General features: G+C 44.0%; 1 protein-coding gene across 4 annotated transcripts in view; it reads right to left on the bottom strand.

The window, feature by feature from the left end:
- Nucleotides 1–15596, bottom strand: part of TUBD1 (tubulin delta 1) — a 297439-nt gene that overhangs the window by 82955 nt on the left and 198888 nt on the right. For all 4 annotated transcript variants that reach the window (XR_013608610.1, XM_078679828.1, XM_078679825.1 and 1 more), the window contains one exon: nucleotides 7309–7540. Coding sequence is in view for 3 of the 4 variants with exons in the window: in XM_078679828.1 (XP_078535954.1) it covers nucleotides 7309–7540 (232 nt within the window). In the remaining variant the exon portion in view is untranslated. The remainder of the gene's footprint in view (nucleotides 1–7308; nucleotides 7541–15596) is intronic.

The following is a 15596-nucleotide window of genomic DNA, read 5'->3' as shown; positions in this document are numbered from 1 at the left end:
TTTTTTAAAAAGCATTGCCATTTACAATGCCAATAGCCCCAAAACTCGCAGTTGCGAGACCTATTGCATTGTAAATGCTTGTTCCTACATGTTATGACCTCTTCTTGTGCCCCAATGGGCTTTCTTGAGGACTAGTACGATCCCTAGCTAATATTCATTCCGTGCAGGCAATATATTTAAAACGAGCACAAAGTTCTCATATCTGTTGAAAAGCATTATGGTTATCAGATATGGAAATAATCAAAACGATACTCATTGAAAGACAAAGTAAATTTTCTTATAGGAAATGAGCATCAACACCCTTTAATGGACCCTGAAAAATGCAGAAATTGTGGCGCACCCACGTGAGGAAGTACTGTGATTCTGGGAAAATCACTTAATTTTCCCGTGCCTGAATGTGTAATGTAAATACGGTGCTCATGTAAAGCGCTCCAATACCTTCGGGTCGAGTTCGCGCTATATAAATATGCCCAAAAAAAAAAAGGAAAGAGCACTTTCCTGCAGTCATGCATTTAAAATGTTTTAAATGTATTATTGGTAGTGACACACAACAATCAGGTATGCAAGACACAGACAGACAGGTAGAGCACCTCGTTCTATTGAATAACAATAAAACTGCACTACATTGTCTGGTAGCATTTTTAGGTCTCGCCCAGGCAGCGCTTGAGCTATCTCTGGAGACATGCTGTATTCAGGATATGGGCTTTAAAAGTTCGACCCATTTTCAAGAACTGCCGCTGTTACATGTGTTGTTACTCAGAACTTGTGAGCACTATTTCTTTCTTTAAGATGGGGCACTTGAGACCAGGGCTTGTGGTTTACAGAGCTCTGTTGTAAACAGGGCTGTATATTTTGCTCTTATCTTGCCACGCGTGCTGTGCATTCAGCTGGAATTTTTATTTTCCTTAGACAACATGTATCCGTCTTGCACCTTTTACATTTTTACAGATCGTAGCCCTACACCGTCGATCAATATCTTCGGTCTACGGCTTCCTACTACGACTCAGATCAAAGGCTTCTGAAACAATCATTTGCAATGCAATAGGGGTCGTATTACTAAAAGTCTGACCCATAGACATAACAAATAATAATGCAGCCTCCAATAGGTCAACATTTCAGTAATGCGAGACCTATTGCATTGCAAATGCTTGTATTGCTTTGAGGACTGAGAAAAGGCATAATTTCTTCTCAGCAATTCATACCACCTCACAGAACCGGAGTAGGCGGCCAGTCAAAATACAGATTACATTTAAACAGTTTTTTAAATCAAAATGTTATGTTATTTTGACAGTGTTGGGATGGCAGTGACCAGGCAATGTGTGTGTCAGTGTGGTGTCTGCATTGCTCTAAACTGGGCGTTCTGATGACTGCCTCGTTCCAGCTTCTTGCACCTTTTCACAAGCACTTTGCTTTTATCTCAGACTGTTTGTACACAGAGTTCTTTGATTCAACTCTTAGTATTTAGTTTCTCCAAGAATCCCTCCTGTCTGACTCCTGCTCTTACTTCATCTTCTGTGGCTGAGGAGGCTTCTTTAACATCAAGTCAGCATCACCTCACAGTTCTAATTCTAATGATAATAATTTTGCTATGATTCTGTAGCACTTACTACTACGATCTGCTCACGTTTTGGAGCACTTTAAGTAATGGTGTCACTAATAGCAGTAAATTAAAGGGTGTGATAAGCGCCAGTGTCCTCAGTTTGCCCCCAGAAGCAGCAAAACTGGTGCCATCTTTCATCCTCACTCGGCCTCCTCACCTCTCTGCACTAACGCATCGCTATAATTGCCAGTTCATGACCACCTAACATTTGTAAGATGGACATTGCCGGGCACATGGCTCCAAGAGACGTCCTCCCTCATTGGCTTCCGGTCCTGGGACCACATTGGAATCTCTCTCCTGGGGGATGTTTGGGTAGGAGATCACGTTCGGACCTTTACTGAGCTACAAAAGTGTAATTCCCTCCACACCTCCCTATTCTATCGATACCTCCAACTCCGCCACGCACTCACAGCACATATCCCCCCCAGTACATCGATACCCGAATTCAGCCTACTAGAGGTGCAGGTACTTATGGGAGACCTGGGGAGGGGTCTCTAGGATATATCGATCTCTAATTAACAACACCCCTACCAACCTGGACACACTCCGAGCCCGCTGGGAGGGATGTTTGGGCCCCCTGGAGGAAGCGGATTGGCGTGACGCCCTTAGCTCACCAGTCAGCAGCTCTTACCACTACACCATATCCTTTGTCTAGCCATGTTGCAGGGTGCAGTACCATATGTGGCCCAAAGGGACAGGTGGTGGTACTGCGCCCTCACACCACTGCCTGTTTTAAAGTGGAGTTGGAACTGCCATTTTCACTCCTGGGCTATGGCACCATTGAATGTGTTGACATAAAAATAGTGCCTCTGTTTTTAGGTTATAATAATGTTTTTCATTTCCATTTTATGCTTAGAGTACGCTTGTGATGCCACAGCTGTCTTCAGTGGGCTCGCTTGTTATACAAGCTTGTTTTTGTGAAACCAACGTAAATATTCTGAAAATAACAACAAGGGGATATTCACAACCGCCAAGCTGTAGGAGCTGTTTTGTGATCACATATCAAGTAACATCTCGGCCTGGTACTGACGGAAAAGAAACATTTCCTTTAAGTTTCTCTGGCATGTTTGCTGTCAGCCCCCTCTTTATTGGAGACATTTTCAATCAATAAAGTTGTCACTGCTTGTCCAAGATTAAATTATATTTCAAAGGCTAACACAAGTGTTTCTTAAATTGGCCGCCGACCTCTCCCTAGCCACCATCCCACGCTTCTACAGGACCAGAGCAGGTGGAAGCTCCTTCTCCTACCTCTCAGCCAAGACCTGGAACGAACTCCCCCTTCATATCCGGTGGAGCCCAACACTGCACATATTCAGGAAGGACCTCAAAACCTGGCTCTTCGAATGACCCTCAATGGAGCTGCTTACACTGACCCCCAGCGTCTTGAGACCCTCACAGGTGAGTAGTGCGCTTTACAAAACCCAGATTGATTGATTAAATCATAAGCAGAGATTCTTCCTGTTATCAATTAAAACCAACCTTAGTATCAAAGCGACAACCAGCTTTGTCTGTTGATAACTGCAGTCAAAAATGATCTTTTTTTAAAAAACAAAACTGCTTTTTGTGAAAATGGTGTGCTTTCTGAAACAAGCATTGGAAACGCAATAGGTCACGCATTTGATGGAGTTGGAGCTATTGGCATTATGAATACCAATGTTTTTCACCTATTTAATAGATATAAAATAAAGAACTCCTTGGTGTTTTTAGGTGCTTGTTTTAACATGGAGTTAGAACAGACTTTTCACTCCCAGCGGTACGGCAAATACACTAAGTTTAAAAAAAAAAAACGAGTTCTTTAATTTCGTATAAACTATGCTAGAGATAGATTTCCCCTCAGCGATCTTGGGTGAAAGCTACAATACCTCAGTTAATTGTTCTGATCAGTTGCTTTATAATATACTTCGTATGTCAATGATTGCTCATGTGCAGTGATCTGTGGATCTAAGAAAGCTAGTTCATTGTTACTGTGAAGTCCAAGTACTAATTTCTGTGGTTCAACCAGTTGGGTGAACTCCTTAGCCTGCATCTTACTGTCCTTTTAAATCATGAACACATCATCTATATATTGTTTTCAAACTCAGATATTGGCAAATAATGGATTTGAATGATTCAGTACATGTTTCATCTCAAAGTCATGGACATAAAGACAAGCAATGCTGGACAAACGTGCTGGCTGTAGAAGCCTCAGGAGTCAGTAGGAAGACCTTTTGTTCAAATTGAAAATAATTTCTGGTGAGGGCCATCTGTGCACAATCAGTACAAAGTCCGTGGGTGTAGTGGAGTCCCATCCCAGGCCTGTAAATAGTTGTTCTAAAACCCTGAGTCATTCCTTCTCAAGGATACCAGTGTATAAGGCCTCCACATCCATCGTTTTAAGTATTTCTGACTTGGGGTCATATGATAGTCCCTCTAGGATTAGAAGGGTTTCTTTAATATAAGATGGCATTTTCTTTATCAATTGTCTAATGAAGCAAGTGGAAAGCTGCAATAGTGGCTCCAGAGTCGAGCTGATGCCCAACAGGACTACCAGTCAGAAATATTTATAACTGTCACAGAGCTAATGCTTAATAGACAGTCGTTGGCTGCGGCTTTAACCAGAAATCCGTGTCTTCGCAGTTCTTGTCTGCTAGAGATATGTGCGACTCATTCCAGTTGCAATGTTGCTACCGACACCTGCTAGCGCCTAAGCAGAAAGTGCCTTTGAGGAAAAAGCCCCAAAAATGGAGAAAAATGTCCAAGGTGACTTGAACTTCAAGGATGGCCTACGGCTGAGGGTGAAGGCAGTGAAAGCACCAGAAGATGGACGGGGACTGGAGAAAGCCCAAAAGAGGAAGCAGGAGCACTGGAGAGACTGAAAGGAGCAACAAAGGAAAAAGGTTGGAGAAGTCAATCCCAGGAAAATCCAAGAGACAGACAAGAGCGCTGGAACATTACAACTGGAAAACTGGAAGTGTTGCAATGCAAGGAGTGGACAGAGGTCCTTCCTTATACAGGCCTAAAACAGTAAATTACCTCAATGCAGCCTGGATTCCCATGTTGGATTGGGAACTCTCTGTAGACTTGAATGATGTGGCGGGAATCTTGGATTGGGAAGAATAAACTATCCTAGAAATCTTCATTAAAAGATTTTGGGAAGAAGAAACTGAAGAATCATGGCGGTGCAAAGGTTGTTTCCCAAGCTGGACCCTCCAGACAGCAAATTGGGGACAAAGGAGACTGTACTGGTGGGCTGGCGACCATGAGGTAAGTTTGCACTGGGAACATGCCAGCCCTCTGGCATTCTCACAGCTCTTCCTGCTCTTCAAAGGCTGCGTTCCTCACCAGCCAGATATTAGCCTGGATGCTTACTACGGGCGGGATGCTGGCAGCAGCACCACTTATAACTATGGATGTATGTCCTAAGCTATCTTTAATTTACTGGATCTCTGAATCTATCCAGACACATTTATTTGGAACTCCCAGTACTGGTTGAGTCCATCAAGGTGCTATTTTACTACCTTGATGGGGAGAGAATACCAATGGTGAAGCATGCCATGAATATTTGTGGGTGATGTGACCTCTTCCAATCTCTACCAGGAATAGGTGAAGAGACATCTAATAGAGGCATCTGTAGAAAGACTTGTTTATTTGGAACATAAAATGTATATCATGAATAATTTAACAACCTAAAATATAGACTGAAACCCGTTTATGGAAGATGCATGTACAGCATCCGTACTGCCTTCACCAAGGACATATTTCTTACTATTTATGAAAATTTGGGTCAGAGGCATCATTGCGACCAGTGTAGAAATTAGCAGACTTACATATCTACTAAAAGGTCGGTACGCAAAATTCTGAGCCAGAGTGGGTTGCAATCTGACTTAGCCCATTAATAGTGATGAGTAAGGGCACACATTGCAACTCAGTAAATTTGCCCACAATCACAGGTATGGTGGGACCAATGAAGACCACAGTGACTGTGATTCTGTGTAACTATATATATATATTTTTTAAAGTAGCCTGTTTTTCTTAAAGAAAACTGGTCTGCTTTTAACAAAACAAAAAAAAAGCTTTATTTTTTGTACGTTTCACTGAGAGTTTGCTCTGCTCCCCTCGGCCATTGCTTACTGCCCCTGAAACTTAAAAAAAAATGCACACGAGTTACCACCCCAACTTTGGAGTCTATAACTTTTTAATGGTTTGCAACAGGAATTATTGTTGCACGCCCTTAAAATATCAGAACTGAATCTGAACTTGGAAGGGGCACCCCCAACGTGCCCCTTCCAAACTGCGATTCGGTATCCAATCGCAGATCCATTTTAGATATAGATAAAATGGGTTTGGTGCACAGGGAAAACCTTTTTAATGGCTGCAAACCCACTAATTAAGCATATGGTTTGCGATTTCTAAAAAGTTTCCAATATCCTGCCCTTTGTTATGTGTTTCATATATGTCTAATATAAGTACACATGGGAGAACCGAATTTACTTATATTTTCTTATGTGACTTTCCTTTTTATGTCACTTATCAATATTGATTGTAGGCCAAGTCATATACTTGGCCTTTCGGATGGAATCCCATATCCAGGGATGCATTACACAAATGTGCTTTCCCGCATATTAGGTAGGCCACATTGGAAGTCCATTATACACTAAAACAATACATTTCCGTTCAACACAAGCATTGCCTTTTTGGAGGGTGCTTTGAAGACTACTTGCCTCCTGTATCCTTATCAATTCAGTTCTCCATGATACTGCACAAAACAAGACCACTGTCAACAGAAATATTTTTTCGCCCTAGTAAATCAATTTCAGCAAGTGCCGGAGGACAGTTATGAAAGGGTATACTTTGAATAAAGTTAGTACGTTTATTCCTCTTTTATACCGTTAAAGTGGAGAAAAATAGAATCAGAATCAATCAGTAATGAAACCCACTTATGAAACAACAAATCCTTTTACCTGGCCAAGCATCGCTGCCTTAATACATACTGAAAGACGAACAAAACTGAATTTGTTCATAATGCATAAACAGCAACTAGGCTGAGACCAGCAGCCATTTTAGCACAGACTTCCTTAGAAATCTCCAGATAAGAACTGCCAGTGGTCAGACTGATTCGCTGCACATAGTGATGTAATGCAAGAGGAGTGCAAAAGTAACTGTGCTCATCTAAGTGCAATCTAGAACATTATGCTAGCACACGGTTCAGAAGCGATGCTCTTCGATGATGTTGCGGGTAATAAATTATAATTGTAACTCAATTTGCAGCCTCAAGTTTTATGCTGTACTTGTAAATATTCAGCTTTTAGTTCAGCGCCTAATGTGAACTGTCAATATCTTCCCGGCGCTCTAATTCATGGATTGAAGACAAATAGACATAGGGAGCAGAATTATTTGCTGAGAATCTCCCTTTTTAAATAAATGAGGATGGTCAGATAAGAACCTGGGTTGCCTTTTCCTACAATTAACATCTAAAACATTATACCAAGATAAGCTCAAAATTAGGCCATATACTGGTAATATTTTACAAAAGTGGATGTCCAGAAGAAAAATTACAGGAGCTTTTACTGGGTAGATCAGTGTCGAGAGGACTTAATCACGAAGTTGGCTCAGTTAGTTAAGCACTGACTATTGAGAGCTGCATGCAACACGCAGATTAAAATTTCGAACCCCACCACATCCTTTGAAGCAATATAAGGCATGTCATATGACTGAGATATAGGGAATACCTAGAGGATTTCTACTGTACTGGGTGGTCACTTCGGAGGAACACGCGGGCTGGAGCACACTCCCCAGTTGATGTGCAATCACTTTATTTACATCCCTGAAGGAGATCTGTTTGATATTCATAAGTTGAGCACAAATCTTGTGGACAATATCATTTTCATGAATGAGGAGCGCGTCAGAGGACTGGTACAGGTGAGAGAGAGTAAGAATAGCATTGTAGTTCTGGACAATAACCTAAAAAACAAGGAAAAGAGAAGTGGTGAGTGTGCTGAACTGGCAAGAATTCAACTGCTTTACAATGATAACAGGTGTCCTTGCTATTTTGCATACTTGGAAATAATCAGTGTCCCAATTCTTTTCTTTTGCTATCTGATGGTGGATGTTCATCTGACTGCTAAGTAGAAGGAAATAAATAATTTTCTACTAGCAGGACAGCCTTGCATAGTACTGAGGATCAAATATAGACATTAGCGCTTTGCAAAGCAGGGTAGCCCGTTCTAGCACCAGCTGTGGAAGAAATTATGATTCCTTCCAAGAAGTCTCATTGCTACTTCTATCGGGTCCTGGCTTACCTTTAGCTATGATTCTCCTCACCCAGGAGAAATAAGGACTGTATAAACACACACCCAGTAATCTAGGACCCCGTAAGAGCGGAGTAGTTCCATAACACCAATAAAGTGAAATTCATGGACAAGAAACTAACTGTGGTGGTCTTGGATTGGCCATCCTGTTTAGTATTCTGGCAGAGGATTGTGGCGCTGGAGGCAGCAACATTATGATGCATTAGAAGTGGACATATCCAGGCAAGTAACTATGCTTATATTGGTTCCCTGTTCTTTTACAACCAAAATATATCACTGGATATAGGGGCATTAAGTAACTGTAGGCGAATTTAACAATATCCAGAGATTACCAATCTAGTCCATACCTAAAGGAAACAAACTTTCAGAGGAGAGAAATCCAAATTACTTACTTGTAAGATCACTTGTCTATCATGGATGTCTTATTGAATTCAGACGCTCAATTAATCCAGACAGTTGCAGATGCTGGAAAACATTACTTAAAACCAGTACAATCAATAGTCTGGGAAACAAATTCCTTGTGGAACACAATTAGGGTGGATACCACTTTGATTTACAAATTGACAGTAGTTTAAACAGGGTGGACCTCCTGACAAAATGGGGACATTCTCTTCTTTTGCTATGAAGCTTGTAAGCATGAGCTAGAGGTAATTTGTTGTATGGAGTTAGCATGCGTAGAAAGATACAAGCTCTTGCTCTCATTATATCATGCTGTTGAAATTGTTGTAGAGAGTTAGATTAAAACTTCTTTCCACCATACATTTTCGGATGCAGCTGAACAGTTACATTGGATTAAACCAGAAAAAACAAAGTGAGTGCTCAGTATTATAAAGGCAACTGTGCATTACTAGATGCAACTCTGAAAATTGTGTACCGCTAACTAAACAGTATCACTAAAAGTTGCCTGACAGAACAGTGCCCATTGGGTTGGTCTAAGACTGTACAAAAAAACAATTCTCACTTGTAGACCACATGTTGGAAAAGCAATGAGCAGTTTGGCCTTGTTTCTCTCTCAGGGACTGGACATTTGCACTTTACTGAGCATACAAATATGTTCAGGAGGCAATGTTAAGACAACAAGAACTAACAGTGACAAATCATTTCCTATGCATTGAAAAATACTATGAAAAGATAGGTATGCAGGTAAAGCTTTTGTGTGTGTCATAAAAGCCATTTGTCATCCAAACGTCTGGGAATACCAGGACTTCCAAGATTTGTAATGCTTCTTAAATGAGCCTTTCCGAAATAATGAGTTCTTAACATAGCAAGTCATTTTGCAAGTTGGACAAATGAAGAAAAGTTCCTTTGGAGCCATTAAGTCAATGTGGTAGAAGCCCTGAGCACTTTGCCATTCCTGGACTTTTCCTGTACTTGTGAGTCTACTCCTCGCGGCCCCTGCTCCGCGGGGGCCGCTCGTGCTGTGTTTTACCGAGGGAGCGCTGTCCCCACTCGTCTACCGGACCAGGAACAAACTTTGCAGCGGAATATCTACACAGAGGCTCACAGCGGGACTGAGAGGACCAGCGTGCAGTGCGGCTTGATCTGCCGCAGCTGGTCCTCTTCCCGCCTCCACCCTGCACTTTAAAATCTGGGTTGGACTTTGATTACCTGTGTTCTTTGCGGAAGGGGTGTGTTGCTGAAGCCCCGAGCACTTTGCCATTCCTGGACTTTTCCTGTATCTGTGACTCTACTCCTCGCGGCCCCCGCTCAGCGGGAGCCGCTCGTGCTGTGTTTTACCGAGGGAGCGCTGTCCCCACTCGTCTACCGGACCAGGAACAAACTTTGAAGCGGAATATCTACACAGAGGCTCACAGCGGGACTGCGAGGACCAGCGTGCAGTGCGGCTTGATCTGCCGCAGCCGGTCCTCTTCCCGCCTCCTCCCTGCACTTTAAAATCTGGGTTGGACTTTGATTACCTGTGTTCTTTGCGGAAGGGGTGTGTTGCTGAAGCCCCGAGCACTTTGCCATTCCTGGACTTTTCCTGTATCTGTGACTCTACTCCTCGCGGCCCCCGCTCAGCGGGTGCCGCTCGTGCTGTGTTTCACCGAGGGAGCGCTGTCCCCACTCGTCTACCAGACCAGGAACAAACTTTGCAGCGGAATATCTACACAGAGGCTCACAGCGGGACTGCGAAGACCAGCGTGCAGTGCAGCTTGATCTGCCGCAGCTGGTCCTCTTCCTGCCTCCTCCCTGCACTTTAAAATCTGGGTTGGACTTTGATTACCTGTGTTCTTTGCGGAAGGGGTGTGTTGCTGAAGCCCCGAGCACTTTGCCATTCTGGACTTTTCCTGTACCTGTGACTCTACTCCTCGCGGCCCCCGCTCTTCGGGAGCCGCTCGTGCTGTGTTTTACCGAGGGAGCGCTGTCCCCACTCGTCTACCGGACCAGGAACAAACTTTGCAGCGGAATATCTACACAGAGGCTCACAGCGGGACTGCGAGGACCAGCGTGCAGTGCGGCTTGATCTGCCGCAGCTGGTCCTCTTCCCCCCTCCTCCCTGTACTTTAAAATCTGGGTTGGACTTTGATTACCTGTGTTCTTTGCGGAAGGGGTGTGCTCTCTCCTACTATATAGGCCCACCCCCAGTTCCGGCCCGCGGGACACGCGCGGACGTGCCCGGGCCCGTTTGTGCCCGTTCGTGACTGAGCGAGACCGGACCGGGCCCCCCCTTTAACCCTGAGATTGTCTGTTTTGTAAGTTCATTTTGTCATCTCATATAAATTGTCTATTTCATCTATTCATCTATATACTAGACGTGTCTCTGTGCTTACCCCTTGGGCTCAGCTTTTATCATGACTACTCGAGGGTCGCGGAGCAAAACGGCAGCGGGGGGGGGATAAGCTAACAGGCCCAATAGATAGCTTTATCATAAGGGCAAATTTGTTCATCGATCAAGGGATCACTCTTATGGAACGTAGAGTTTCCCAAGACCTTGCCTTGGTCAAAAAAGATCGTCCCTGGGCCTTATTTCAGCTGCTAGAACCCCTGAGAAGGCTAGGGAAATAGGCATTGTACATGCCCATGCTGATGTTCACAGTGTTCCAAAAGAGGTAGATTTATCAGTATCCCAGCTTCTAACCAACTCTCAACTAAGCCTGGCTTTGGAAAAAACCCCGGATCTAACTATGAATTTATCGATAGGGGACAACTGCACTACCAAAGAAAAAAAAGGACAAAAAGAAGAACGCAAAAAAAGCCGGGGAAACACATGAAGTATCCGATAATCATAGGGAGGAATCTGACCAACCAGTATTACGGGGCCACGGCCAACCAGAACTGGACTTGACAAACGGGGATGCCAGTTCAGTGTTGAGGCTTCTGCCATCCTTGTTGGCGATTCTGACATTGACGAAGTCGATGGGTTACTCCTAACTAAAGTGGGTGAGCTATTTAAACTTCATCTCTCCCCTCTAGAGGTTAGATTGTCCTATATAGAAAAACAGCTAGCTGACTTATGTGCTCTCACCAAAAACGCACTAACTAAAGTGGCGCCTAAAAGTGGGGCTAATAAACTTAACCAATCAACAAAATCAAAAAATAATAAACCTGTGGGGCCTCCAGCTAAAATGATACCTACCCCAGTGGTGCCTGCAAAATCGAAGACCCCCATAGATACAGAGAAGAATGAGGGAGATAATACCAAAAATCCTAGTATACAGGAAAACCACGCGGGGCCCTGTCTGCACCACCTACCAGAGAACGGAATAGGGGAGGAGGAGACGGTAGACTCATTGTGAATTTACCACCTGAGTCAACCCCCTACGTGGTGGTTATGACGGGGGTCCAAGAGTTGGCTGACCACACGGAGGAATCGAACTGGTCATTGAAAAACAAAGTCCAATACTGGTTAAATAGTAACAGACCGCCCCCGCTAAACCGATCGAGCAAGATTTTAATGGTGCGCAGGGTACATTGGATAGGGAAGGAGAGGAAAACATCCCCGGGTGATTGCATTGTGGTAAACTTTGAGGATCCATACACGGTTGATCATATTTGCTCATGGAACTCGCAAGGCGGAACTGAAGGTATTGATACCAAACGCCACTCTTTCTTCTACCCCCCTAGATGGCGTCCTGGCCCCGATCACGATGTTTATGAGGGAAACTGGCAAAGAGTAGGTCGACGAGACTGGTGGGGTGACTGGGGGGATTGGGGCGGTAACTTTAATTTTAATAGAGATTCAGCCTTTAGAGACACCTGGAGAGGTATTCAGACTGCCAACAGATTTGGTTGTCTGGAGATAAAAACTGAGTGTCCCCGGCTCCTGAGGGTAAGGATACTGATTTAGCAGTAAACCCCACCATCTCATGCCCCACAGTAAATGAGAAGTTCAGGCCAGGTCTTCCAGTGAACACCTTTTCCGAGATGCCTAAAATGAGCAGTCCAACTCGAAGTGAGTTACCTGTTAAGAATGTGGGGGATGATGATGCTAGAGTGGTTCATACATCCAGCCTAAGCCGAATCCCAACCCCTATCACACAAGATGCAGGGACACCACGATATGCCCAAAGGGTTAGGATGGCCCTACTATCATGGAACGTAGCGGGTCTTTCAAATAAAATAAAGGACCCAACATTCCTGGAATTTGTAGATAAATTCGATGTAATCTGCCTCCAGGAATGCTGGAGAAGGCTGAGATACATCTACAGGGTTACCGCACACACTTTTTAGCAGCACAGCCCAATATTAGAGGCAGATGTTCTGGGGGGTTATGTACCTTTATATCCAACAAAATTAATTTAACCACCAACTGTTTAATTACGGGGGTCTCATTATTACCAGGTCCTCTCTCTAAAGTCGGGAGAAAATCACCCTATTATTTTGATTAATTTGTACAATAATATCCCAAAGGCCGACCAACATAGGGCTTTAGATGAATTAAATGATGCCCTCTGCAGGAGATTAGGATCTGAACAGAAAGAACGACATATCATAGTGACGGGGGATTGCCACTTATGCTCACATAGTGATACGAAGACTTGTGGTATGGTGAATCTTAAGGGTGATCCCTGTACACACTTTGAGCACTCTGTGCTTGGGAACTTATTCAACCATTTATTATATGACTGGGACTTAGGTTTTGCAAACGAATTATGCAACCCACAGATTGATTTCCAACCCACCTTTGTCGGGCGGGGGTCTCGGTCCATTATCGATTACACATTGGTTTCTACAAGTTACTATCGTAGTGTCCTCTCATTTAATACAGAGCACATTGCGCTTAGTGACCACTTTCCAATTAGCTCAATCTTTGATATAGGGCGGTGTGGCAGGAAAGCTTCTAACATAGCTGAAAATATATAGTCTCATGGGATTTCCTTGGCTAGAACCAACGGTTATGTAATCAAATGGAACAAGGTAAATCCGATAAATTTTTTATAGAATCTAGTAGAGAACCAGATAGAAGATTTTATGATTTGCCTAGAGGAGAACCCCAACCCTACTAAGGTTATCGCAGCTTTTCATAAGATCTCTGCTCACATAAGAAGTAAATTGACCGATTCATCACAAAAAGGGGGGAAGAGTAAAGCTGAGGGTTGGTTTAACCATGAGTGCACAAAAGCACATTCCTACCTGATCCAAACCTTAAAAAAGGTACCTAGAAATGTGCTAGATATTAGAGCAGCCAGGGCATCTTATAAGGTTGCCTTACAAAATCGGAGGAAGGATCTGAAGCAGGCAGCATGGGGAGCTCTGAAAGATAATACCGCATTTTGGAACGCGGTTAACACCCCGTTTTTTGTTGAAAGGAATTCTGACCAGGTAGAGATCGCTATAGAGGAGAATGTCTGGGTTAAACATTTTACCGAGTTATATAAGCAAGATGCTCTACCCGCATTAAAGAGCTCAGGCTTGGGACAGACGAGAACCATAGAACCTGATGCATTAGACCTATTTCCCCTCAACGTAGTCTTCTCTCTAGCAGAGGTGGAATTAGCAATAGCTGAGAGCATCAATAGCAAAGCCCCGGGACCAGAAGGTATTCCAATTGATATCTACAAGAATAACGTCACCCTGTGGGCACCGCTCCTGACCAACGTGTTAAACAGCTGTAACATCAAGGGTTTTCCAACTACGTGGCAGGAAGCTATTGTAGTGCCAATATTTAACAAGCATTTGCAATGCAATAGGTCTCGCATTAGGAAAGTTTGAGCTATTGGTCTTGTAAATGACAATTTTTTTATTTATGTGTTGGTTTTGAAAATAGCTAAATTAATAGCTTTGTCATTTACAATGCCTATAGTTATAACTTTCGCAAATGTGACACCTATAGCATTTGTAATGCAACATATGTTGTATTTACGTGACTTAGATGTATTGATATTACAAATAACTACCATTTTTTTCAGCATGCAATACACCATGGGAGTGGATACCCACACCCCCACTTCATGACACCACACGCGTCCAAACACAAGGCACATAAGGGTGTTACACTATAAAGCCCACCACAGACTCACAGGCGGAATGAAGGACTCCACTTGAGGGATCTGAGTGGATTTTACCTGCGGTAGTAGGCCTTCTCCTCACAGGTTTACCCTTAAAACAGACTGTGTTCTCAAACTATTGATCGAGCTGTCACCATCTGGTAATCTCCTCATAGCTGGGTTTGAGTGACAGCTGCCTCACTCTGTAATAGATAGGGGTACATTTTAAGTGCCCCCTGCTCAGCAAATCATAATGTTCTGCAGTGGACAGTCAAAGAAAACAGATGGAACATACAGTGGACTCACAGACTGAAGTACACCGACGGAAAAGCAAGCAGGGAAGTCAGTAAAAAGTAAAAAGGGGCTAATGGCATGGTTGTTCGCACAAAACCCAATATCCTCTGCCTTTGCCCATTACAGTTCCCACATTTAAACTGCTTCCAAATGCACCCATTTCCCAGCAATATGATGTTATTGATATTATGCACCAAATGTGCTGTCCTGAAGGGGTCCCTGGACCAAATGCACCCTACATGAGCGTGGCAAATTAATTAATTAATTGATTAATTAAGGTTCAGTAGAAAGTATGGTGTTTATTCACGGTATAGATAAGAAAGACAATACACTGTTCATGTAGAATGACTGCCAACTCTAGTAAAATATCAAACCACTTCTAGTTACCCAGAGCAGTACCGCGCAGCTGCTCAAATCAGACACGAACTTCCAGGATAGGCAAACATGGACACATTCAGCTCTGCACGTGACTCTCTGTCTCTTGGTCTGAATAGCACGAGCTTTGAAGCAAAAAGTCGTAAGTTTCACATCATGGCGCCTTCTTACCTTTTCTCTGAGCTTTGCGTCCATCTGTATGGCCAACGACGAGGAGAAGACACAAAAAAGAAAAATATGTGAACAAGTCCCCGCCGGGCCGCCGCGCTGCCTGCGACGACCCGGAAGCGGTTGGGCAGCCGGCGAATCCCATCGCGGCCCCAACCGGAAGTCCCGCCCCATCGCGGAGAGAGCGAGAGAGAGCCACGAAGTCTCCGGATTCAGTCCCGGTCCCGAGATGGGGGACCGGGTGAAGAGCGGCCGGGCGCATGGGGAAGGCGGGGCTCTCATGTGGTGAGAGAGCCCTGCAAAGCGCTATCGCCGCCCGAGAGGCAGAACCGCCGCCGAGCACCGCCAGAACAGGTGAGTGTGTTGAGGGAGAGGAGGGTTGAGTGGGGGTGGGGTGTACGCGTGTGTGTATGTTTGAGTGTGTCTGTGCGTGCGTCGGTCTGT

The sequence above is a fragment of the Lissotriton helveticus genome, chromosome 3_1, assembly GCF_964261635.1.
Source record: "Lissotriton helveticus chromosome 3_1, aLisHel1.1, whole genome shotgun sequence".
Lineage (NCBI taxonomy): Eukaryota > Metazoa > Chordata > Amphibia > Caudata > Salamandridae > Lissotriton > Lissotriton helveticus.
The sequence above is the reverse complement of the archived record's forward strand: the minus strand, read 5'-3'. Positions and strand labels throughout refer to the sequence as shown.